We start from the raw sequence: 24,444 nt of genomic DNA, 5'->3' as shown, positions 1-24,444 counted from the left end.
GATGAAATATATCACTACAGGAAAAACTTCCTGTGGCTGTTGAAAACTTTAGGTGTACAAAGGGTTAAGCCCGTTACTAACTCTGGAGAGACTGGCCCTTGTTGTACAAAGCTTTCTCAGAAACCTTTCTCAGAAAACTAGTTCTCTCCTCATGCTGGTTTTCTGCCTTGAGAAACTTCCTGTTTCCATGCAGTGATGTGTCTGCACAGTGAAGGGAGTATGTAGCCTGGTTTATATCCCAGCCCTTCTTCCTCATAGCTGGTGCCTGTAGGCAGGTTCTGTAGTGTCTCTACACTTGTGTGTCCCTTTAGGGTGGCATCCTTTGTCACCAAAGTGTCTAAAGTATCCCCACTATGCTGGGCAGTGACTAGCATGCTTGGTTTTCATCTTTGTAAAGTGGAGATGTTATGAAGCTGAAATGAAGCAGCATAACAAATGCCTGCCATTCTGGCACATAAAAGAATTGCCCCGTGAGTGTCAGGCCACACCCATGAGGTTAAGAGCGCTGCCTCCTGGGCTGGACTGCCAGGGCTCTGGGCTGGGCCCTGTTCCAGCACCTTGGGCAAGTTACTGTGCTCTCTGGTGTTCCATGATGCTTTTCTTTAGAGTATCCGGAGTTAACACTTAGATAACACTTCAAATGCACTCTCCTAAGCTCTTTGTTTTTATTAACCTATTTTAAAACCTCACAACAAACCCTATGAGGCTGATAATATAATTACCACCACTTTACAGATGAACTGCTGATGCCAAAAGCTCAAGCTTCTCTGTAAACTGGTGTACAGCTGAATCTCATCTCAGAGACTGAATTTTGGATGAAGTAGAAAAGGATAACCTTTTTACTTTGCCAGACAAAGGGGGACACAGTAGGCTACTGCCTTGAAAAACTGTGTGTGTACCCTCACCCCTCCTCCAGAAGGCTTTGATGAAGAGTTTTATAACAATACTTCCCAAGGGTGAGTTTGCTGACAAGATTAGGGGGTGTGTGCTGTGCTTAGTCACTCAGTCATGTCTGACTTTGTGACCGCATGGACTGTGGCCTGCCAGGCTATTCTGTCCATGGGGATTCTCCAGGCAAGAATGCTGGAGTGAGTTGCCATGCTCTCCTCCGGGAGATCTTCCCAACTCAGGGATCAAACTCAGGTCTCCCACATTGCAGGTGGATTCTTTAGCATCTGAGCCACCAAGGAAGCCCAAGAATGTTGGAGTGGATAGCCTATCTCTTATCCAGGGGAACTTCCTGTCCCAGGAATTGCACCAGTCTCCTGCATTGCAGGTGGATTCTTTACCAGCTGAGCCATCAGGAAGGGTGTGCTAGGGTCTCCTAATCTTGATGAGCTGCTCTGGCTCTGGCTCTTGCCTCTGGTGGTTTCTTGGTTCTCCCTCCCTTGATTAGCAACTGAATCTGCCCTTTGGAACTCAGGGAAACTCCTGGAGGCTGGAATCTTGCCCCCAAGCAACAGGGGACAAAAAGGCCTGTCCCCCTTGCCTGGGGAGCCCCAGAGGACCCTGCTAGGATTCACTGCTAAGTGGTGGGGATGGGAATCCAAGCAAGGTAGTCTGGTTCCAATATTCTTGCTTGTAAGCACTGTGCTAAACTGCCTTCCTAACATCTCTGAAATGGAGATAATTGTTCTGAAGATTAAATGAGTATATGTGAAGCAGCTAGAACAGTGTCTGGTATCCAGTAAGTTCTCAGCAAAAGTTAGCCTCCTGGTGTTCTCATGATCGTCTGTTGCATTATATTTTGGTTTGAGAACCTATGGTATCTGTCAGGGCTGGGCTGCAGTGTTACTCTGTCTACCATTGTGGTGTCTGCATATCAGAAAGCATTCTAGACCTTCACTCATTATAGCCATTTATATAGGACTAAAGGGTTAAATCATCTTTATCAAAATGTATAGAATTTTTTCAGGTTCTAGTTTAAGGGTTGTAATGAGATATTGAATGAGTAATTTATAACATTTTGAACTTTAGAAATTCTCCCTGTTTATGCAGGTGGCCACTGGATTCAGTAATTATTTTGTTTCCTATTCCCCCATTGGACTCAGTCATTTTATTATTAAGTGATGATAGCTGTTAATTATGCAAATTGATTACCAAATAGTTTATGATTGTTTTATCAGTGGCGAAAGTATTTTTTTCCAAAATAGACTGAAGAAAGCTCTTATTTAAGGTTGTGAAAGCTATCATAGAAAACAGATGATGCTTTTAAAACTTTTGTGTTAGAATATATTAAATTTACTATTCTCTTTCCCTTTTTTTCTTTTAACCACTTTATTATTTGCCCAGCTTTGGTGCTCTCCTTTGCAGAATGGTCAATAATGTATAAGATCTGAGCTGTAATTTCTCCCAGGTCAAAGCAAGGTAAAATATGGTGACTTCTCTATTCTAGTCTGAAAGTTCAAAGAATTAAATATATATAATGAATGAACCCCTTACTTCATCAGTTACACTAAATCTGTGATGTATGTAGCTTCATCAGAAGAGATAGTTATGTAATATAATAGAGGAAAGAAAGTGTTTGAGGGAAGTCACAGTCATAAATTCCATGTAGCTCTGGTTTCTGCCCCCTTCTGTGTTCTGGACACAATTTGGCACGACGCAGTATCACACATTGTTGGTAGAGGATGGGTCTGACTAGCCAGTGTGGTATAGTAACACAGGTGATTCCACAAGGGAGGAGGACCGGAGGAACGAATCTCCCTGAACTTGCGCTGTGAGGGACCGAAAGTCACTGACTGCTTTCCCAGGCGCTGTGATGCCCTGGCATGGTATTGAGGCCTGTCCTTGTGGTGCCCTGGGCATTAGTAAACCTGCCTTTCCCATCGTGCTTTCTATCACATTCACTTTTCACTGTGACTGCTTCTTGATTCTTTCCCCAGTTTTCAAAGGGTGCATTTTTCTAGTCCATCTAGTAAAATATTTGTCATCATTTTCTTTCTCTGAAGAAATTTGAGAAAATGAGTAATAAAAATGAAATTATTTATTAATATTTTTAATTTATTATGAATTAACTTTTGAATTTTCCTGAAAAGAATTCTTACTGTTTTCTCTATTGAAAATAGGTACGTGCCATTTAGTAATGTAATATAGCATCCCAGGAGATCAGTGTTTTATTCTGTTTTGGGCTTTCTGTTTAAAGTAGCAAAAATAATTTTTTTTTATGAATTTCTAGTCAAGATTTAATTTTTGAAGAAATGAGTCTATTATATAGCAATCAATTCTAATTTACCCACATACCCTGAATTTATGTTGAAAAGCATTGTTATTACAAAAGTGCTTTCATGAAAGATAGACTTTTGCATCCTGGTTTTCCTTCCCCTTGAATAGCAATTTTGGCATGATGCTTTTTCTAGGTGTTATAGAAAAGCTGATTTTTAAGGTTATGATAATGCAGAAAATGCTTCCATATATAGAACTGTGCTCTTTCACCTTATGTCATAAAGGTTGTTCATTTATCATCCTTCTAGCTTTTCCTAAGGGAATTCTGTCCAAGTTTCATTTTATCCCTGAAAGAATGGACCAAACATTTTTATGACTCCATTTATAAAGGAAACAGACTTTTCATTTACATTCATAACATTTCTCTTCTCAAATACTGAAAATCATATGAATAGCGTTAATTATGCATTACAGAGTTTTTTTTTCTCCAGAGCAGACCTTGAAATAAGGCTCTCAAATAACTCTTCTGTTACACACTAATCTTTTATTTTTTTCTGGTCTAGAGTGTTAGGTAAACAGTTTATAATTAATTTCACATAGATAAATTAAGTAGTCCTGGCATGTGAAAGTCTAGATCAAGGGCTGTTAGTTATCTTGCCTCTCTTGCCATAACAGAGCTCTCAAAATATATTAATAAATTCATGGCTTTTTTGAATTAAATCACTAAATTACAGAACTGTGAAAGGAACCCCCTGGAGAACATCTGGTTGAGCATGGTATTTCCAAAGAGGACTGTCTTATAAAACTATCTAGGATATACAGGCATCTCTCCAGGCTTAAAGTTCTCTAGGGAGTGAAGAAGCTTTCATAACCCTCCTTGAAAGCCTTTTTTGAGAGTTATATATGAGTGCTATCAAATTGATTATCATGTGAAATGCATCTAGAAATTATTCAAGAGACCAGAAAATCTAGATCACAACATTCCTTTTAAAATTATAAGATGATTTAATTATAAACATGAAAAAATTAAGCCCATCTGAAAACCCATTTTTTAAAGTAATAGCATTTTGTGTTTAAAATACATAATTTGTAAACCCAAGTATCTGGTACTGATAAAAATGTATTCCCTCAAGAAAGAAAAGTCTCTATTTAGGATCTTAAGCAAGAAGCTCATGTTCACACAGAAGCCAAAGAAATTGTCAAGGTCTCTGAAACTTCCTCTCCTCAGTCCTATCGTTTTGTTGCTGATGGTATATCATCAGTTATATTCCAAGGATACGTGTGGAATCCATAGACAGAATTAAAAGACTCTCTGTCCAAACTGGCATCTATGGAAGCTTGGCCCAGGTGCTTTGGAGCCGGTGCTGGTGAGAAGAGGTAGCAGGCTCATTCTCACTTGCCAGGTCAGTTAGCTTGAGGTGCTCTCCTCCTGTGTACGATCCCAGCCTGGCCAATCCCAGTCATGCCCTCTGTTACCCAAGGCTGCCACCCCAGGGAGCAGGCAGAGATGGGGATCAATCCGTCACACTGCTGAGTAAGCAGCCACGCAGCAGGCCAGAGCTTCCAGGGTCATTAACACCCTCTCTCCTCTAGCAAGACAGTGCATTACACACTGGGAGAATGACACGGATGGAGAGAGAAGAAATCCTAGAGGGTCAGCATAAATGGATTTTCTGGATAACAGAGATACAGTTCTTTAAGTATCAAAACATTTAAAGAATGTTGATCATTTTTGTCTAGAAATTTCCCAGAATAATTTCCTTGTCTTCTTAGTTTTAAAGGAAGATCCTTAATTCTACTGGTTCTCTTTTTACTCCCTGGCAGTGATTAAAAGAGCATGTTCAAGATTGGCCCATTTGTTTAGCATTAAAACCACTAGACCATTCAGATATGACCTAAATCAAATCCCTTATGATTATACAGTTGAAGTGAGAAACAGATTTAAGGGGCTAGATCTGATAGACAGAGTGCCTGATGAACTCTGGACGGAGGTTCGTCACATTGTACAGGAGACAGGGACCAAGACCATCCCCATGGAAAAGAAATGCAAAAAAGCAAAATGGCTGTCTGAGGAGGCCTTACAAATAGCTGTGAAAAGAAGAGAAGTGAAAAGCAAAGGAGAAAAGGAAAGATATAAGCATCTGAATGCAGAGTTCCAAAGAATAGCAAGGAGAGATAAGAAAGCCTTCCTCAGTGATCAATGCAAAGAAATAGAGGAAAACAACAGAATAGGAAAAACAAGAGATCTCTTCAAGAAAATTAGAGATTTCAAGGGAACTTTTCATGCAAAAATGGGCTCGATAAAGGACAGAAATGGTACGGACCTAACAGAAGCAGAAGATATTAAGAAGAGGTGGCAAGAATACACAGAAGAACTGTACAAAAAAGATCTTCATGACGAAGATAATCACGATGGTGTGATCACTCACCTGGAGCCAGACATCTTGGAATGTGAAGTCAAATGGGCCTTAGAGAGCATCAATCACTACGAATGAAACTAGTGGAGGTGATGGAATTCCAGTTGAGCTATTTCAAATCCTGAAAGATGATGCTGTGAAAGTGCTACAGTCAATATGCCAGCAAATTTGGAAAACTCAGCAGTGGCCACAGGACTGGAAAGGGTCAGTCTTCATTCCAATCCCAAAGAAAGGCAATGTCAAAGAATGCTCAAACTGCCGCACAATTGCACTCATCTCACACGCTAGTAAAGTCATGTTCAAAATTATCCAAGCTAGGCTTTAGCAATATGTGAATCGTGAACTTCCAGATGTTCAAGCAGGTTTTAGAAAAGGCAGAGGCACCAGAGATCAAATTGCCAACATCCGCTGGATCATGGAGAAAGCAAGAGAGTTCCAGAAAAACATCTATTTCTGCTTCATTGACTATGCCAAAGCCTTTGACTGTGTGGATCACAGTAAACTGTGGAACATTCTGAGAGAGATGGAAATACCAGACCACCTGACCTGCCTCTTGAAAAACCTGTATGCAGGTCAGGAAGCAACGGTTAGAAGTGGACATGGAACAACAGACTGGTTCCAAATAGGAAAAGGAGTACGGCAAGGTTGTATATTGTCACCCTGCTTATTTAACTTCTATGTAGAGTATATCATGAGGAACGCTGGGCTGGAAGAAGTACAAGCTGGAATCAAGATTGCCGGGAGAAATATCAATAACCTCAGATATGCAGATGACACCACCCTTATGGCAGAAAGTGAAGAGGAACTCAAAAGCCTCTTGAGGAAAGTGAAAGAGGAGAGTGAAAAGGTTGGCTTGAAGCTCAACATTCAGAAAACAAAGATCAGGGCATCTAGTCCTATCACTTCATGAGAAATAGATGGGGAAACAGTGGAAACAGTGTCAGACTTTATTTTTTTGGGCTCCAAAATCACTGCAGATGGTGATTGCAGCCATGAAATAAAAAGACACTTACTCCTTGGAAGGAAAGTTATGACCAACCTAGATAGCATATTAAAAAGCAGAGACATTACTTTGCCAACCAAGGTCCATCTAGTCAAGGCTATGGTTTTTCCCGTGGTCATGTATGGATGTGAGAGTTGGACTGTGAAGAAAGCTGATCGCCGAAGAATTGATGCTTTTGAACTGTGGTGTTGGAGAAGACTCTTGAGAGTCCCTTGGACTGCAAGGAGATCCAACCAGTCCATTCTAAAGGAGATCGATCCTGGGTGTTCATTGGAAGGACTGATGCTAAAGCTGAAACTCCAATACTTGCCACCTCATGCGACGAGTTGACTCACTGGAAAAGACTCTGATGCTGGGAGGGATTGGGGGCAGGAGGAAATGGGGACGACAGAGAATGAGATTGGCTGGATGGCATCACCGACTCGATGGACATGAGTTTGAGTGAACTCCGGGAGTTGGTGATGGACAGGGAGGCCTGGTGTGCTGTGTTTCATGGGGTCGCGGAGAGTCGGACATGACTGAGTGACTGAACTGAACTCAACCCTATGATGACTCCCATCCCCAGCTTAGTCTTCTCTGGATCTCCTGGCAGCCAACCCGGCAGCTCCACATGGGTGTCTTAATAGGCATATCCCATACCAGACCTGCGCACCCCCAAAGTCTCCCAATCTCAGGAACTGACAGGCCCTACCCTTCTAGTCACTCAGGCCAAATATCTTGGAGACAACCATTTCTATTGGCCCTATCTTTGAAATAGATCCAGACTCTAACCACTTCCAACCATCTCTACTGCTGCCATTTCTTTTTCCAAACCAGTTCTTGTCTGAAGACCAGTCTTAATTGGCCTTCTAGCTTCAACTGCTTTTCCCCACTTAACAGTGTTTTCTCAACCCAGAAGATGGAATGATCCTGTTAAAAGATAAGTTGGATTATTCCAGTCCTATGTTCAAAACATGTCAAAGTATTTTTCCATCTTGTTCAGAAAAAGAATGTAAACCTCTTATATGTGCTGTACAGAAGCTACACGTCCTGGTCCAGCATCACCTCTCTGAACTGTCCCACAGATCTCCCCTCACCAGCTCCACTGCAGCCCTGCTGTGCTCTTCCCCCATCCTGGAACATGCTGAACACTCCCAGACCTCGGGGCCCTTGAAGTTGTGTTCCTCTGCCTGGAACGTCCTTCACTCCCCTTAGGTCTCCTCTCAGATGTCAACCAACAAATCCTTCTCTGTCCCTTACCCTACTGTATCTTCCTCCTTACCACATACCACCATCTGATACTTCATGTCTCTATGTGAATGTAATCCACATCTCCTATTTACTGTAAGCCACACGACCTGTGACTGGGTCTTTACCGTTGTTCACCACTGTATTCTTAGAACCTGTAATAGATCTTGGTGCATGGTTGTTCCAATAAAATCAGTTGAGTGAGTGACTGAGTAAATGTATGAATGGATAAAATAGGAATCCAGGGGAATATACATGAGGGACGCATAAAGGAGGACATCATAGATATTGGTATTTAAATATTTAGAAGGTCGTCATATTGGATAAAAAGTAGACATACTTTCAGTTGCTTCAAAGGGCAGTGCTAGTATTCACGGATTGAAGTTTAGTGGTTTCAGAATTTTGTCTAGCATGATAAGGGGCTTTCCAGTACTTCTGGCTCTCCAGCACTGCACAGCCTGTCTTAAGATAAACTGAGATCCTTGTCTAAGGAAACCCTGGAGACGAACTGGAAGACCACTTGTGAAGCATATGGTAAAAATAAATCCCTGACTTTGGTAGAGAAATTCCATTTGTCATTCCAGGGGAATCTGATTTGGGCCACTTCTGATTTTTTTTTTTTTGTTTCCTTCCTATTTGTTGGAGAAAATGCTAGATAAGGAGCTGTCCTTGCCCTTAGGAGTAACTACTTAGTCACTGCTTTGCATGGACGGTTTCATTCTTCTGACACCCTCTCAACAAAAGGTGTGTCTTCAGTACAAACTATTAAGACCCTAAGGTTGTGATCACTTGCTACCCTTTTCACCGTGTTTGGTCACATTGCTGGGTCCATTCAAATCCTGTAGATTGTATAGGGTAAAATGAGGATTTGATAGTTTTGACTGCCAGGAATAACTTCAGATTTCTTTTTAGGTCATTTCCTCATGTATCAGTGTGAACCATTTTTGAAAGAATTTGAGTAGAAACTGTTCAGAGTGTGTGTTAACAAAGAACATTTTTTTTTTCTTATCAAAATCCTAGATTCTTTTTCATATTGTCATTATTACTTGGTACTTGGGCATAATGAAAATATGGTACTTTGTGGACCATTTCTAAACTCTGAGTAAATTTGAAGCTTTCTTTTTGCAGTTGATTTTTAATAACTTTCCACCACATTTCATGCAACATTGGAGGTATTTCACTGATATTGCCCCACAGTAACTTTTCCGTTTTGAAAGAAAATAATTTCTTGTGCTTTTCTTGTGAACTGTGTATTTGTACATGGAATGAACTGGTGGAGCTAAGGAATTAGGAGGTTGTGTACTGTTATTTTTAGTTCTCTATCACTTCACCCTGATGGCCGGAGTAGTTCCTGGCTAACTTTCCCATGAGTTTTTAACCTCTTGCTGGGCTTATGTAACAGGAAACAGGCTGTCAGGAACAAATAGTGGCATATCAGGAGCACCCTTTAGCAGCAAATGATTCAGTGTGCTCTGCCTTTCCCTCTCTTAAAGTAGACTGATAAATGATCTCAACTTAAGTCTTTCAGTGCAGCATTCCTAGGTTAAGTTTCAGTTTTGGAGAGGCAAAATATTTTTACCAAGACCATGATTCAATCCGGGTGACAAGAGGAGATGAGTGTATTATAAGGTGAACTATTCAGTGAGCGGTGTCATGTCCTGGGACTGTGGATTTAAGTATATCTTCGCTTTTTCTCCAACTCTTAAGGCCGGCATGATGTGCAAACTTCAAGAGAGAGATGATATCGGGCGAATTGAACTGGTCCAGAAGCTGGCAAGAGAAAGCTGTCAGTTTTTGCAGACGGACAAAAAAGAACAGGAGAAGTCTGAACACGTAAGCAGTTTTCCTCTTGGAGATGCAGGTTTGAAGGGGTGGAAAATGTTTCTGCCTGGTTATATGTTTGAAGAGAAGAATATTTTATTTTAAATTCTTTGGGCTTGGGTTTTTTTTTTTTTTCCCTCCAAAAGCATGCTTCTTAGTAAAAGAGAATGACAACTGCTCTAATTTTCTAGGCCAGCGGTTCATGACACTGGATTTAGAAGCAGTCTCTTCACAGAAGTAGATCTTGTAGAAATATAAGAATGCCGAGGAGCACATGTGAATGCATGTCTATTTGATAACTTCCAGGCTTGACTTGGGGAGTTTCACCCCATCAGAAACTCTGTGGAGTATGAATTCTAAAAGAACATTCGGATGTACTTTTATGTTGAGCCCAGGGGTGTGATCTAGTTATCAGGCAAGTAAGTCCTAACCCAAGAAATAGGTGAGAACAGAGGAGCAGATTCTAGATGCTTAGACCAAGTGGCAGAGGCAGAAGGGCGTTTTCCCAGTATTTCATGAACGTTTGTGTTCCAACAAGAGTTATATTGTTTAGATGCAGTTAGACTGGAGGGAAGGGACGCTTTGCTCCGTTGTCCTGAAAGCAGTTATTCAGACTGAGCGTTGGAACCAAGAACGCTGCGGTCATGCTGGGGAGACAATGGGACCACTCACTTCTGCTCCACGTCGTCGTCTGTTGACTTCGTGTTGTTGTTTGTAAGGCCTTACCCTCCATGCTGGGCCCTCCAGGATTGCTCATGAAGGGGAAAATTCCCGTGTTTATGAACGTGTCTTTTCTCTGACTTTTAATCTTTGCTGAAATTTTATTTTCAACCCTTTGCAAGGGAGCAGAATCGGTTCATGCTTGTTCTGCTCCATGACCATCAATACAAACACCAGGGATTGACAGAACGGGAGAGGCGGTGAGAGGTCCCAGGATGGCAGGCTGTTCCATTTGATCATGTAGCACATCTACAGCAGTGCAGCATTGAGTCATTAGCTATCAGGGTCTCAAGGGGGAGACTAATTAGGCAGTTTCAGAGCCTGCAGTGGCAGTTATCTTAGAGGTGACTGTTGGCTTTAAGTTTGAGTGGACATCTCAGGAGCCTTCACCACAGTGGGTACTACTTACGGACATTTCTTGCATTGTTAAAAACACTCCAGAGGTTAACTATATGGAAGACTAACTCCTAACCTCTTCTGCATCCATAGACTATCCTGGTGCATGTCTTAAATTTCTCAAAACAATGTTCCTTTTGATTCATCTTAGTTAGAAGAGCAGTCGTTTTCATGTGCTATATTTTATCAATTTCAGGGTGCGTTCGCCCCTCCTTCCACACCCATCTTGGCATTTCTGAAATCAGGATGAGTCTTAACAGTTGATGATATGAAAACATGCCCTAGTTTAATTGGGAGCATTTCTCTTCCCTTAGTGGTCCTTAAAAAGGATGACGTATTATACAATGGAGAAGGAAATGGCAACCCACTCCAGTATTCTTACCTGGAAAATCCCACAGACAGAAGAGCCTGGGACAGTTCATAGGGTTGCAGAGTCAGACAAAACTGAGTGACTGAGCACACATTATATGATGGATTGTATATTCGATTCAGTGGATCAGTGACAACCTGAGGGGAGGGAGAGATCTTTTAAAATCAAACCAATAGAGGAACCCTTCCCCCTTCCCCAAGGTCAGAAATCACCAGCCTTAGGCCATAGACAGCTTTATGCTTAATAAAAAGGTACCTGTGTTGCCTTTGCCTTATTAGTTTAATCCAAAAGAGGATAGTCACAGTTAATGAGAATATAATACCCTCCAAATACATAGAAGCAAATCTGAAATTGCTGCTGTTAAGAACTTTGACCATGAGATGGAAATTTAGTGGTGGAAGGTTTGCAACTCTGTTTATGGTTGTGTACTCACTGTTCTCTTTAAACCTTCATTTTAAGATGGTAAAAAAGAACACTATGGCTTTTTAATTCTTGCATGAATGTCGTAATAAGGATGCATTAACAGTTCTGATGGAGAAGGAAATGGCAACCACTCTAGTACTCTTGCCTGGAAAATCCCATGGACAGAGGAGCCTGGTGTGCTGCAGTCCATGGGGTCGCTGAGGGTCGGACACGACTGAGTGATTTCACTTTCACTTTTCACTTTCATACATTGGAGGTGGAAATGGCAACCCCCTCCAGTGTTCTTGCCTGGAGAATCCCAGGGACAGGGGAGCCTGGTGGGCTGCTGTCTATGGGGTCACACAGAGTCGGACATGACTGAAGTGACTTAGCAGCTTAGCAACAGTTCTGAAGAGTGTGTCCTTCTGAGGAGAAAGATGATGTATAAATAAATAGTGGAATGATGGCCTTTTCTCTTTAGACTTTTCCTGCTGAAGCTGACAGTCAGGAAAGGTGAATATGAAGGATCTTTCTTCCTTCATGGTAAATATGAACTTAGTCATTTTGTGATCTCCCTCCTTCAAGCTGACATCAGCTGAACTGATCAGCTCTCAAGGCTAAGACTTCCACAGTGCACCACCAAATGGAACCTTTGACACTAGATGCTTCCTGCACCTTTTACAGTTGTTTGTTAGGAATAAAAACCATCTGCTGGATTATTTCACTCTTTTGTCTTAAACGCTCGAAATAGCAGTCCCTTTGCTTGCCCACTGAGTTCAGTGTCCATGAGCTGGTTGCAGCATTTTCATTTTTCCTGCCCTCACTTTCTTTTCAGCATTAGTCATCTGTTCTTGTCCGTGAAAACACACAGAATATACAGAGGAAACTGCAATTTACTTAATGTAAACCTAGTTCTGCAGTTTCCTACTCTTACAACAATAACAATTATGACCAAACCCTAGAGTTACATACAAATTTCCTTTCTTTTGTGATTCTCAAATGCTTCAACGACATCATCTACCATTCCTGAGCCAAAATTATTTAAGTGGACAGTGGTAAAATTTGAGTTTAGAATCTCAGATGCCTATTGAGTCATTCTTTTTAGTGAACAACTTTGCTTCTCCAGTCCCAGTAAACTATGTCCCTCTTTGTACATAAGCATTCAAAAGAGAAAGCTACTTTAAGGTACTACTGCCCAGAGATAGACATGAATTTGTTAGAATAAGGCTTTTGTTGCTGGTGCATCTTGTTACAAATTGAAGGGGCTTTGAGATTTCTGAGTAGGCATATCTAATATCTTCTTAAACTGGTAAATGCCGTGATTAAAAATGGATGCAATTAGAGAAATGCTTCATTCTGTGCTTTTGCCAGGGTGTTTCTGAAGTTTAAAAAAAGTTAAATGTATAATTATCACAATTTTCACAGGAAGCACTTACTTTTCCTATTTTGTATTAACAGGCTGCAGGCAATATTAGCCAGCACTCATTCCTAAGTGTTGAAAATTATGTGAGAACTTTAAGAAGGGGACAGAAAGGGCCCTTTCTTATAAACAATATGAGAGTGAGCTTAATATTTGGTCATTAATTCTTTAAAGAAATTGCCTCTTATGTAGGCATCATATTTTCTGTCTTAGTTCTATGATTATATCCATAGAGGAAGGGGCATATTTTACCACATGGGAACTTTTGAGCTTGACCTGGAAGGATGACTAAGGTCATAGAAGGGCAGGGCAGGGAAGAGCATTTAAGACAGAGGGACTGTCAGGAAGGTGTGTGAGTTGAGGCTGGGCAGTTCTTGGGAAAGAAGTTGGGGTGGGATGGGCTGTAAGGGAGGGTGGAATTCAGTTGTGAAAGACCTGGAAACCCGCTCTAAGCAGTTTAGACTTGCTTTTCTGGCCAAGGAAAGCCATCAAAGAAGGGAAGCGGCAAAATCAGATGTGGTCTTTGTAAGATCCCTCTGGCATTGGTTTAGAGGAAAAATTGAGTGAGGAAGAGGGAAACGCTGGAGAGAACCCTTCGAAAGATATTGTTGTGAGTCAGGTGAGAGATGTAAGTCTGAACCAGGGTGGCAACTCTGGGAAATGAGAAGGTCACAGATGGTGAGTCATTTAGATGGTAAGCTTGGCAGCATTTGATGCCTGGTGATGGGAGGATGTGTGTGCTAATTTATACTAAGCAGTTTTGAAGTTTGTACTACACTTTCCTGGTACAGACATGAGAAAGTTGTCTTTATCACCAGAATGGTTGGTCATTTTCCCCCAAAAGCTCTGTAGCCATTTCCCTTGCCTTGTTGTCCTGCAGTTGTTTCAGGTGTCTGAGATAGCTGCTGCAGCGCACAGTGTCCATCTCATCAGCAAATCGTCAGATGGGTTTTTGGCAAACAGTAGGGAGACTGCTTCTTCTGAGACCCAGGTACTTGGACGATAGCTTAAGCAGAGAGAATCTCTGGTAACCTCAAAATGAACGGAATTATTTGGCCAATGCTCTGGCATTGGCTGCAGGGATGTGTGTACCTCCTTCAGAACTAACCGTGATTTTAGAGGTGTTCTCCTGATCCATTTAGTCCGAGTTGGTGTTTCTGTACTGTTATTCTAGAACATTCTTGGTCGTTTATTCATTCAGTACATCTTTATTAAAGCTAATGTTGTAGTGGATCCAGAATAACTATGCTGGTCCCTCCCTGAAGGAGTGTAGTCACGTTGTGGAGAGGAGCTACAGACACGCATAACAGTGGCACGAGGAGACAGTGGTAATAACCCCCAGAGAGACACGTGGCTGTCACAGCAAGAATTTTCACCTGGGCAAACAGGATTCTTTCTCATGGCAGAGGCAGAGTTTGATGCGGACCTTGAAGTAGGATTTAAAGAATCCAAACTGAAGAAAAGCATTCCTGGCAGAGAGGAGAGCATGAGAAAATACACAAGGTGGTTTTTTTTCCTTGAAATTGAAACCACTCTGTGTCACCAGAGCACCAAGAGTGGGGTTGAGGGAGATGGTGGCAAAGATGTAGGAGAAGGAGAAGTTAGTGAGGAACGAGATCGGGGCTGGGCTGACACGTGTCACTTCATTCTACAAACACTGAAAAGCCATTGACTTGTTTTGTTGGTTTTCATAAAAAAGAAAGATGAGGGGGCCCTTCTGTGAGGGAAATGATATTATTTCAGTGTGATGGGTCAGAAAGCTGAGGCTGGTGAGTGACCAAGCAGAGCTGAGCCAAGTGGGAACTCAAGTCTGACTGCCCCTTGTCACCTGCTTGCTCAGCCGTCAACCCCGGAGGGAGCCTGTTATGAGGACCAGAAGCCGAGATGACAGGATGGTCCTGAGAAGGAGCGACCACCAGGACGACAGCCCTGGGGGAAAGACAGAACGATTAGGTATTGAAAGGGTGGTGGTGGTGAAGTATGGGAAGGAGGAAAGAAAAGGGATGCTTAGGTACAAGCTTGTTTTGAGTTCTAACTTAATTTTTTAAAGTGTAAGCAGTTGTATTGAAGAACAACTCTCTCTAGATGTGGGTGCTGTGTTCCGCTATACCATTGCACTGTTTACCGGAAAACTGAAACTCAGCTTTTCCTGAAATGTTGTTTATGCTTCGTAGTGTATTATCTTGTAGAAGAAGAGTAGCAACAAGCAGCTCCTAAACTCGACCTCCCAATTTCCAAACTGCAGAAACGAAAATCTATAAAACGTACGTGAAAACTGTGCCTAGTGATGCTTGCTTTCCATAGGGACCCTGTCTGTATCCCTCCCTTTCCCCACACCGCTTTCTTTAGGTCCTTTGTTAAGTCTGGGGACCCACCCTACTTCCTTCCCCTTTTCCAATTCACTCATGAAATATGGGTGGGAAGGAGGTTTTACACATTCTGAAACTGAATCTTGGCAGAGTCTGCTGCCAGGCTGGGGTCCCTATCTCTCAACTTAAACCGGAATTTCCTCTCCCCTGTTTCCTGCAGCCTCATCCTGGAGCCCTGCTTGCGTCAAAGGGCTCACTGGGCGTCCAAGGGCTTGCTGCCCGTGTGTCCCTGGGGCAGAAGTGGGCTGGGGTATTCTGGCTCCTGCCACTCTTTATTTCACACTCTAAAAGTTGGTCTCTGCATTTTCCCAACTTTCATTTAGTCTCATACTTAAAAAAAAAAAAAAAACTTTATATAAAATGAAAACCCTCCTTATGCTCTATGTGAAATCAAAATCGAGGTGAGTAAAATTAAAGAGCAGTCATGGCATTATTTGAAGTTTGCCAGTAATTTAGTTTAACCAAGAACTACTTAAAGACAAGTGCAGTGTTATCACATCATTGCTCAGTTTCAAAAGCCAGAATTCAAATGTAATAGGCAAGTCAGAACATACTAAGTGACCCACTACTGAGAAACTCTATGCAGAAACCATGTTGTTTTTCTTAATGGGAAAAATCCCAACTTTGTGTTGGTTTGGCACTTACATACGTACCGTTTTAGAGGAAATAGGCTTCCTTGCGTGAGTTGTTTTAGTTCATCTTTAATCAGGATTGATTTGGCCACAGAGTAATCACGAAAGTGATAGAGAAGATAGGTCTTACCTCCAAGAAGTTTACAGTCTGACTGGAGATAAAATTCACACGTGGAAAACCAGTGCACCATTCAAGACAGTGTTAAACCAAGTGTTTAAAGAATTTCACAGACGTTCAGGGAGAGGGAAGTACCTCTGGTAAACTTTCTCACAGTTGCAGCAATCCATAGAGAAGCTCTTTTCCTTTTTCAAAAGCAAGGTTTGAAAGTTTGGTTCATTTTAAATCCTGCTTTTATTTTGTTTTTTTTTCCCGTCATAAAATCGGCAGCCAGGCAGCCAGGGGACTTCAGTGGTTGAGCTCCCACTGTCTGGCAGAGCCATCTGCCCACTAGCTGGGGTTTTTAGTTCTCACAAGAAGCCTGTTGTAAGTCTCAACATTTAAAAAATATTATCATCAGTTTTTAGCAGTTTAAGCAGAGAGGAACTTGTCGTTATTGTATTCATTTATTTTTCTGAAGATACTTGTTTATTTTTAAAAAGGTCCAGTTAAGAAAATGGATCCTGGCTCAGTTTGGTTTATCAAATTCATGTTCTTAGCAGATGTTGGATTTCCTATGGTACAGATGCTACTTACCAGGTTTATCAAGTTCTTCTACTTGTAATATTAAAATAGTCATATTATCTTTAGTATGTTTGAGAAATCATACTTCTGTGTTGTGTAGTCGCTCAGTCATGTCTGACTCTTTGTGACCCCATGGACTGCAGCCCACCAGGCTCCTCTGTCTGTGGGGATTCTCCAGGCAAGAATATTAGAGTGGGTTGCCATGCCCTCCTCCAGGGAGAGAAATCATACTAAATATGGTGAAGCATTGAAATACTGAAAAATAAAGTATTTCCTCAACTTTCGTTCCTCTCAGTGGTATACCTCACTCCAGACCCTTGGAAACCTTATATTCTTTTTTTCTCTACCCCTATCAAGGTGTGATCTGCATTAATATAACAGTATTAATACTTTATAGGTTGTCATCTGATGAATTAACACTAGAAATCTTTGGTGGTTTGGTTTTATTTGAATTTATAATGAGTGGTTTAAGACAAAAGGATAGAAAAAAGATGTATGGACAGATGCATAGAGAGATGGACTGTACTTTATGACAACTGCATACCACTGAGGCCTGGAGAAATAAGACATGGAGACACAGGTACTCATGTACATTGTGTCTTGATTCCCCCAAAGACTGTCCTGATACATCAGTGCTTTTGGGGGAGGCAACACTGCAAGAAATTTAGAGGCTGAGTTCACAGTTACTGTTGTCTAGTTGCCAAGTCCTGTCCAACTCTTTTGTGACCCCATGGACTGTAGCCCACCGGACTCTGTCCATGGGATTCTCTAGGCAAGAATACTGGCGTGGGCTGCCATACCCACCTCCAGGGGATATTCCTGACTCAGGGATTTCTTGTGTCTCCTGCATTGGCAGGCAGTGGATCCTTTACCACTGAGCCACCTGGGAAGCCCTGAGTTCCCAGTTACCTGCATGCTAAGTTCCATGATGCTATGGAAGGTTATCACAGGGCACTCAGCTGGTCCAGAGAGACACGCCTGTGTCCCTGAGGAAGAGACAGGATCTGAGGAGTCAGAAGAGTTCCTAGAAGAAGTGAGGCAGGGCAGGCATTCCAGGCAGAGGAGAAAACTGTGTGAGGACAGGAAGGGCTGATGGAGAGAGAGGATGCTGCAGCTCTGCAGGGGAACCCAGCGGCTGGAGCCCGGGAAGGGTAAGGAGGCCGGTCTAGCCTGAGAGGCGGGGGACAGAGGAGGCAAGGCTTTCCCCACAGGCTTAGTCAAAAATGGGGAGCTGAGAGTGATACAGAGCCCTTGTGGAGACTTTAAACAAGAGAGGAAGATGATTAGATTTGAACTTTTGAGATTCCTCTGCTGCAGTGTGGGAATGGGTTTGCCAGCCAAGAGTGGGTCACAGTCACTCCTTGCAAAGCTTTCTGACTCTCCTTCCCTTACAGATCTCTCAATTTTACGTAAAACAGTAACCAGCATAAATGTCGAAGCTTTGCTGTGAAGACAGAATGTCCAATTATAGCTCAGCTCTTAACTGAATAGCTTTACTCTAAAATGTACCACATCATTTTTCTTTAAAAAATTGACTTTGATTCAGCCCTGTTTTATAGAATGAATTTTGAACTTGCATATAATAGACTTTCTGTTAATTAACACCCGGCAGGCATGTATGTTCACATTAAATGTACTTACTTTGCTGCGTAATATTTGCTGCATATTGATTCAGCCAGAGTTTGGTGATTTCTGAGTGATTCAGATACTTCATTTGATAAAGATGAGGAAAAGAAATTTATAAAAGATTTTCATGTGGGATGCAGAGAACCTTTTTTATTCCCCCCCTTTTGCAATGGGAAGTGGGTGGAAAGGAAAAATTCCATCTGGCATACAGCAGCCCTAAATGTTGTTTTAAGAGAGCAAAAATAGAAGATGGCTGAAAATACCATAACAGAACATAGCAGACTGTGGCCAAATGCACAGTACATATTTCTCTAATAGATCACGTCAAATACCCATATTTTACTTAAAACATGAACATGTTCTTGTTTGTTAGTACATACAAATTTGTCTTTAATTTTTAAAAAATCACCCACTCCATTATTGAAGAACAAAAGACTTGTTTAGGTGTCTTGAAGTTAATGCTGTCACATTAGGTCTACCTGGAATAGGTTTTTGTGAGGTTTTCTTTCCTTTTCCAATCTCTCCCTCATGTATTAAGAAAAAAAAAATGGAGAAAGAAGATATGGCATGTCTCTTCATTTATTGTACATTTGTCTGTAATTAGGTGAACAAGGCTCAACAATTTTAACAGAACTTTGTAAATGTCCTCTTTGTTCAGGTTCCAGGAATGGCTGGGCATGATCGAGGTGAGCTGAGTCAGAGTGAAGGATTAGGGCTCCAAGAAATACAGAGAGGGAGTGAACAATGGTGCTAATATGATAATTAAGACCGCAGAAGTGGCCCTGGGGTAGAGATTTCCAAGGAAGCTCATGAAGACTCAGTGAGTCCCAGAAGCATATCTTAGTGACCTCCCAGGTGGGGGTGGGGTCGAAGGTGTCCAGTTAAAATTTTGACCCTGTGCAATCAAAATCATACGGATGATTCGTTAAACCTTTCTTGATCTTGCCTTGGCTAGGATTTATAGAGGCAAAACAAGCTTCCTTTTGGTACTCTTGTGAATAAAGAGTTCTAATGATCCCCAGATGGTGCGGTACCTAATAAAATCCCAAACTGAATTTTATAGTTGATAGATGCAGTCACTTTCTCCCAGCTCAGTGACCTAGCTGTTATTATAAGTTGGGGGAATTCTGATGATGTGGTGTTTTTTGCAGTCAATCTGAGTATCCTGGAGTTTTCCTCTGAGAAGCATAGGCTTTGATAAGAACTTTTTTGATATGATGTATCTTGACTGGATAAGAAAAAGTTTCACTCAAAAACTAGCAAGTGCTAAATAGAATTATAAAGAGTATCCTCTAAAATGGGCAGCAAGTACCTCACAGTCCATTAATTCTGTCTAAAGTTCATTAATCACAAAAAGATGTTGAAATATTCTGATATATTTCTCCTACTAAGATGTATACCTTTTTAGCCTCTGTTATCAGAAGCAAAAGATTGTTGATTAAAACAGTCATCATCGGAGAGCCTTCAGTTTTGTTAGAGAATGGTATAATTTAGTCTTTGTGCTTTTGTCGCTCCGTGTTTCTGGAGTTATACTTTGTGGGGCTCTAGCAGAGGCTAGCCTGATTGAAGTGACCCTTGCTGCAGTAAGCATTTCTGTTGAACTGCTTCTCTGCTTGTTAGCAGTTGTTATCTGCGACCCCATGGGCTATAGCCTGCTAGGCTCCTCTGTGCATGGGATTTCCCAGGCAAAAATACTGGAGTGGGTTGCTGTTTCCTTCTCCAGGGAATCTTCCTGACCCAGGGCTTGAACCCTCATCTCCTGCATTGGTAGGTGGTTTTTTTTACCACTGAGCCACCAGGGAAGCAGTTACCCCATCAGAAAACTTAACACAGCGACTCCTAAAAGCAGGTACAAACAGTTTTGCCAACAAAAAATTACTGGGGCATTCAGTGCTTATTAAGCATCCATAGGGAAGCACAGAACTGAAAATTACCTCTGTGTTAAAACAATACTTTGATATAACTCTAAAATCGTGGGAACTGAGAGTTTAATTGAAGCCATGGAGATAATACCGTCTCCTCCCCTAGTACATACGACTGGAATATACAGTGGCAGAGACAGAAACATGCATGGCTTGAGATAGTGCTGAATTGTACCTACAGGTTTGAGGTTAAGGGATATACCAGCCAGGTGGAGAAGGGAAGCTTTTAAGCTTAGATGAGGCCAAATTCTAACTAACCCTTAAAATCTGAGGGAAGAAACTTTGGAACAAAGCAGAGAGCCAATTTTATTCTGATTGTCTTTTAAGAAATATACTTGAATGCCAGATGCTTGTGGGCAGATGCCTCTCAAGACTTGCTGAGCTGTTAAATGCCATTTCCATTATAAGTTAACAATCATGTCTGACCTGTATCCTAATTTTAAGTAGATCCCACTTCTGTCTGAAGTCAGTAAATCTCAAATTCCTGTCCTTTAGTATTACTCATGATCTTGGCATATGGAGGAGATCTGCAGAGACCTGAGACAAGTTCGCCACACCCTGGGAAAATCCTTCTTCATGAAGATCCAGGTGGTCCTAGGTAGAGTCAACATCTGTAGCTGCTGGTCCCCCTGGGCCCCATGCTGTGTGCTTTGCCATTTTTGCATCTTGGCTCTGACTTCTGCTTTTAGGTACCATATTTGGCCACGCCAGAACCTTCGGTGAAGAGGGCAGTGGGAGTTTTGTTGGGCCTGTTTTGGCCCAAACCTAAGTTTTAAGATCACTTTACTCCAGAAGAAAAGTCAGGAATGCTGTCTTTTCCTTCCAAGTGATAGAGGATGACAGACTGCAGACTTCCCAGTCTGGGGGACCCTAGAAAGAAGAGTTGGGTAGCACAGGCCTACAGAAGACCCACAGGGAATTCATTGTGTGTTTCTCGCAGAATTCATTGCTGCGATGACCCAGCAATTCTTGGGGATTCAGTTACTTACTTGACTGCCTCGAGGTCTTCAGTTCAGTTCAGTTCAGTCCAGTCGCTCAGTTGCTCAGTTGTGTCCGACTCTTTGTGACCCCATGAACCACAGCACTCCAGGCCTCCCTGTCCATCACCAATTCCTGGAGTCCGCCCAAACTCATGTCCATTGAGTCAGTGATGCCATCCAACCATCTCATCCTGTGTCGTCCCTTTCTCCTCCTGCCCTCAATCTTTCCCAGCATCAGGGTCTTTTCAAATGAGTCAGCTCTTCGCATCAGGTGGCCAAAGTATTGGAGTTTCAGCTTCAACATTAGTCCCTCCAATGAATACCCAGGACTGATCTCCTTTAGGATGGACTGGTTGGATCAAGGTCTTCAGACCGACGCTAGCATCTCACATCAGTCAGATGCTTAGCTTCTCTGCCATTAGCAGCTTATTTCAGATTCCCCTGTTTGAACTCATAGAGATGATTAGGAAAAACCCTGCTAGGATGGAGACAGCCAGATAACTGTTTAGCTTGCTGCTACCAACAGTGGGCATTCAGCTGTGACACATAAAGTTCACTTTGTTGAGGGCCTAAATGATTTTTAATTTCAGTAGAACTTTCGCCTTTTCAAATATAGAGCAAATTTTTTTAAATGTTTGGCCAAGGTTAATCATTGAGAAAAGCATTTGAACAAGGCATCAGGCAACTTGCTGGAATTTATATAGCACATTTCTTTCTGTTAGAGACTTTTTTGTTTACATTTGTTCTACTAACTGTAGAAGTAATACATGTGTTTTGCAGAGAATTTAGAAACAATAGAAAACTACAAGGAAGAAAAGAAAAATTTAGTGAGAACTAACCAGGATTTCTCCTCACCGTCTCCAGCATATCAGCACATGCATTATGAGGCTTTCCTTATGTTTCTATAACAGACTTCACTTATCTACTCTTCCCATTTGGGGGCAAATAGGGTTTCAGATTTTTCCAGTTATAATAATCTGAGATGCACATGTCTAGAAAAATCTTTATCTAAGTTTATATTTCTTAAGGGTAAATTCCAAGCTGAGTAATTACTACTCACAGATATGAACTGCCTTAATCTTTTGTGTTTTATGCTCGACTGTTCTTCATAAAGCTTGTTCCAGTTTTCATAAACATCAACACTCCATTAAAGTATTTGTTTTGTTACACCCTCACCCATATTGGAGCATCCCTGGTGGCTCAGAGGGTAAAGCTTCTGCCTGCAATGCAGGAGACCTGGGTTCAATCCCTGGTTCGGGAAGATCCCCTGGAGAAGGAAATGGCAACCCACTCCAGTATTCTTGTTTGGAAAATCCCATGGACGGAGGAGCCTGGTCAGCTACAGTCCATGGGGTTGCAAAGAGTTGGACACGACTGGGAGACTTCTCTTGCTTTCTTTCTTTCACCCATATTGATTATTATGATTCTTAGAAGGAGAAGCTAAGTTTTCTCGTCGGGTTGATGGGAAGGAAAAGTATTATCTTGTTCAGATTTACATTTCTTTTCTAGTGACGTTGAACACTTGCAGTTAATATCAATCCATCCATATTTCTTCTGTAATTAATCTATTCACCTCTTTTGCCCATTTTTTCTATTGGGATTTTTCTTACTAATCTGAATAAGTGCTTTATACATTAGGGACATAAGTCTTTGCTGTATTTGTTACATGTAGTTTTTCCAGGCTTCTTCTTTTTTGTTTTTTTGCACATATGAGCAAAGGTGTTGATTCATGTTTTTTAACTTTAAAAATTGCCTTTAAAATTAGAAATTTCTTCCCACTTCTGTGGCTAGATACTTAATTTTCTTTTTTGCTATTCTAGAGTTACACTTCTTATTCAGGTCTTTAATATAGCTGGAATTTAGTTTTATAATATAAAAGTAAGATTTCTCCATTGGCTATCACATGCAGATTTTTTCATGTTTTCAGATTTTTATTGGTTGCCAGCATTAAAAACAAATCCACTGCATTTTTGAGAAATTGAAACTGTTAACAAACTTCCTCCAAATTAAATATACCAAATATAAACTTAGTTAGTAATATTACCTCTCTGAGCTTCAGTTTTCTCATTTATGAAAGTAGGAGATTAGAAGTTTAAGATTTCTTCTGGTTCTGAAATTCCTGTCTTAAATTGAAGATGAGGTCCCCCCACCCCACTTCCCCCAGTTTAGCAGCATTTATTCTTTTCAGTGTTAAACACTTTGGGGGAAAATGTTGCCATTTTAAAATGGATGCCAGTGGATTACTCAGGAGGCCCTGAGTAGCCATTTTTTACTCTGATTGACTATGCTTATCAATGCCAAAAATCATTCTGTTCTTTTATGTTCTAAAAATACTCCTGTGGATAGAATTTCTAAAAAATCTCCTCTTTGTGAAATGCAGTTGGTATGGGACAGATGGTGATCTAGCATCCAGCTAGAAGTAGCTGTGCTCTCAGGGTGTTGAAGCCACATTTCAAGCCATGTCATTAAATATTTGGAATTGTTTTTCTGAGTTTACAATGTCCTGAGGAAGATTGAGATATAAAACTCTCAGATAATGTCAAACTAAAAAGAAACTTCTAGATCCTACTGTTTTGGACTTCTAGAAATAAGAAGAAATTAGTCTCTATTTATAATGGCTCAGTTCATTAACCACTATCCACAGCCTTACTCCAAACCACTGTTTGTTTGTTGTTGTGTTTAATGGAAATTTTTATCTCTCCCCGTCTCTCAGAAAGAATATTTCTTCTCTGAGGATAAGCTCTATGTTTTATTTGAACTTTTACTCCCAGCATCTAGCATAAGGCTTTCAATTGGCATTTGTGGACCTGATTTCTGTAGAGAAGGCAAATGTGAGTGATTTGAAATGTTTCTGAAGTTCAGGCACTCAAACCAAATCTGTGCAAATCCAAAGTTATACCTGCTCCAGGATTCCAGTTCGTTGGAGATTTAAAATTTTAAATTAAAGGTTTTGTACCCAGGAGGATTAGCCTGGAAATGACAGGCAGAAAGGACAAGGAGGTTCCTCACCAATCATCAGTTGGTAACTGCAGGCAAGTCTTTAGGAGAACACATACTTGGTAAAGGGTAGAAACAAACTTTCAAACTTCAGCGAGTCACAGTTCATGGAGCAAGGATCTTACCTGGGCAGATTTGTATATGAAGATTTCAATCCTCTTTGGTACACTAAGTGCACGTTAACATTCAGGAAAATAGATGATTTTTTTTGGGGGGGTCTGTATTATCACTTAAGTACTTCCATTTCTTTTCAATCCATTTTCCTCTTTCTCCACACCCATCCTTCACTCCAGAA

The 24,444-nt window shown here is 41.3% G+C and overlaps 1 protein-coding gene across 5 annotated transcripts in view; it reads left to right on the top strand.

Annotated features, from left to right (window-relative positions):
• RAPGEF5 (Rap guanine nucleotide exchange factor 5) overlaps window positions 1-24,444 on the top strand; it is a 244,339-nt gene that overhangs the window by 133,043 nt on the left and 86,852 nt on the right. For 2 of the 5 annotated variants that reach the window (XM_055420567.2, XM_055420566.2), the window contains exon 9: window positions 9,520-9,645. In XM_055420567.2, coding sequence (XP_055276542.1) covers window positions 9,520-9,645 — 126 coding nt within the window. Of the gene's footprint in view, window positions 1-9,238; window positions 9,646-24,444 lie in introns of those variants that run through there. The other 3 variants (XM_088833671.1, XM_088833668.1, XM_088833673.1) reach the window with 3 other exon arrangements.

The sequence above is a fragment of the Moschus berezovskii genome, chromosome 3 (assembly GCF_049115385.1).
Source record: "Moschus berezovskii isolate FMDL1 chromosome 3, NW_MosBer_1.0, whole genome shotgun sequence".
Classification (NCBI taxonomy): domain Eukaryota; kingdom Metazoa; phylum Chordata; class Mammalia; order Artiodactyla; family Moschidae; genus Moschus; species Moschus berezovskii.
This window is presented reverse-complemented; position numbering and strand designations above follow the sequence as displayed.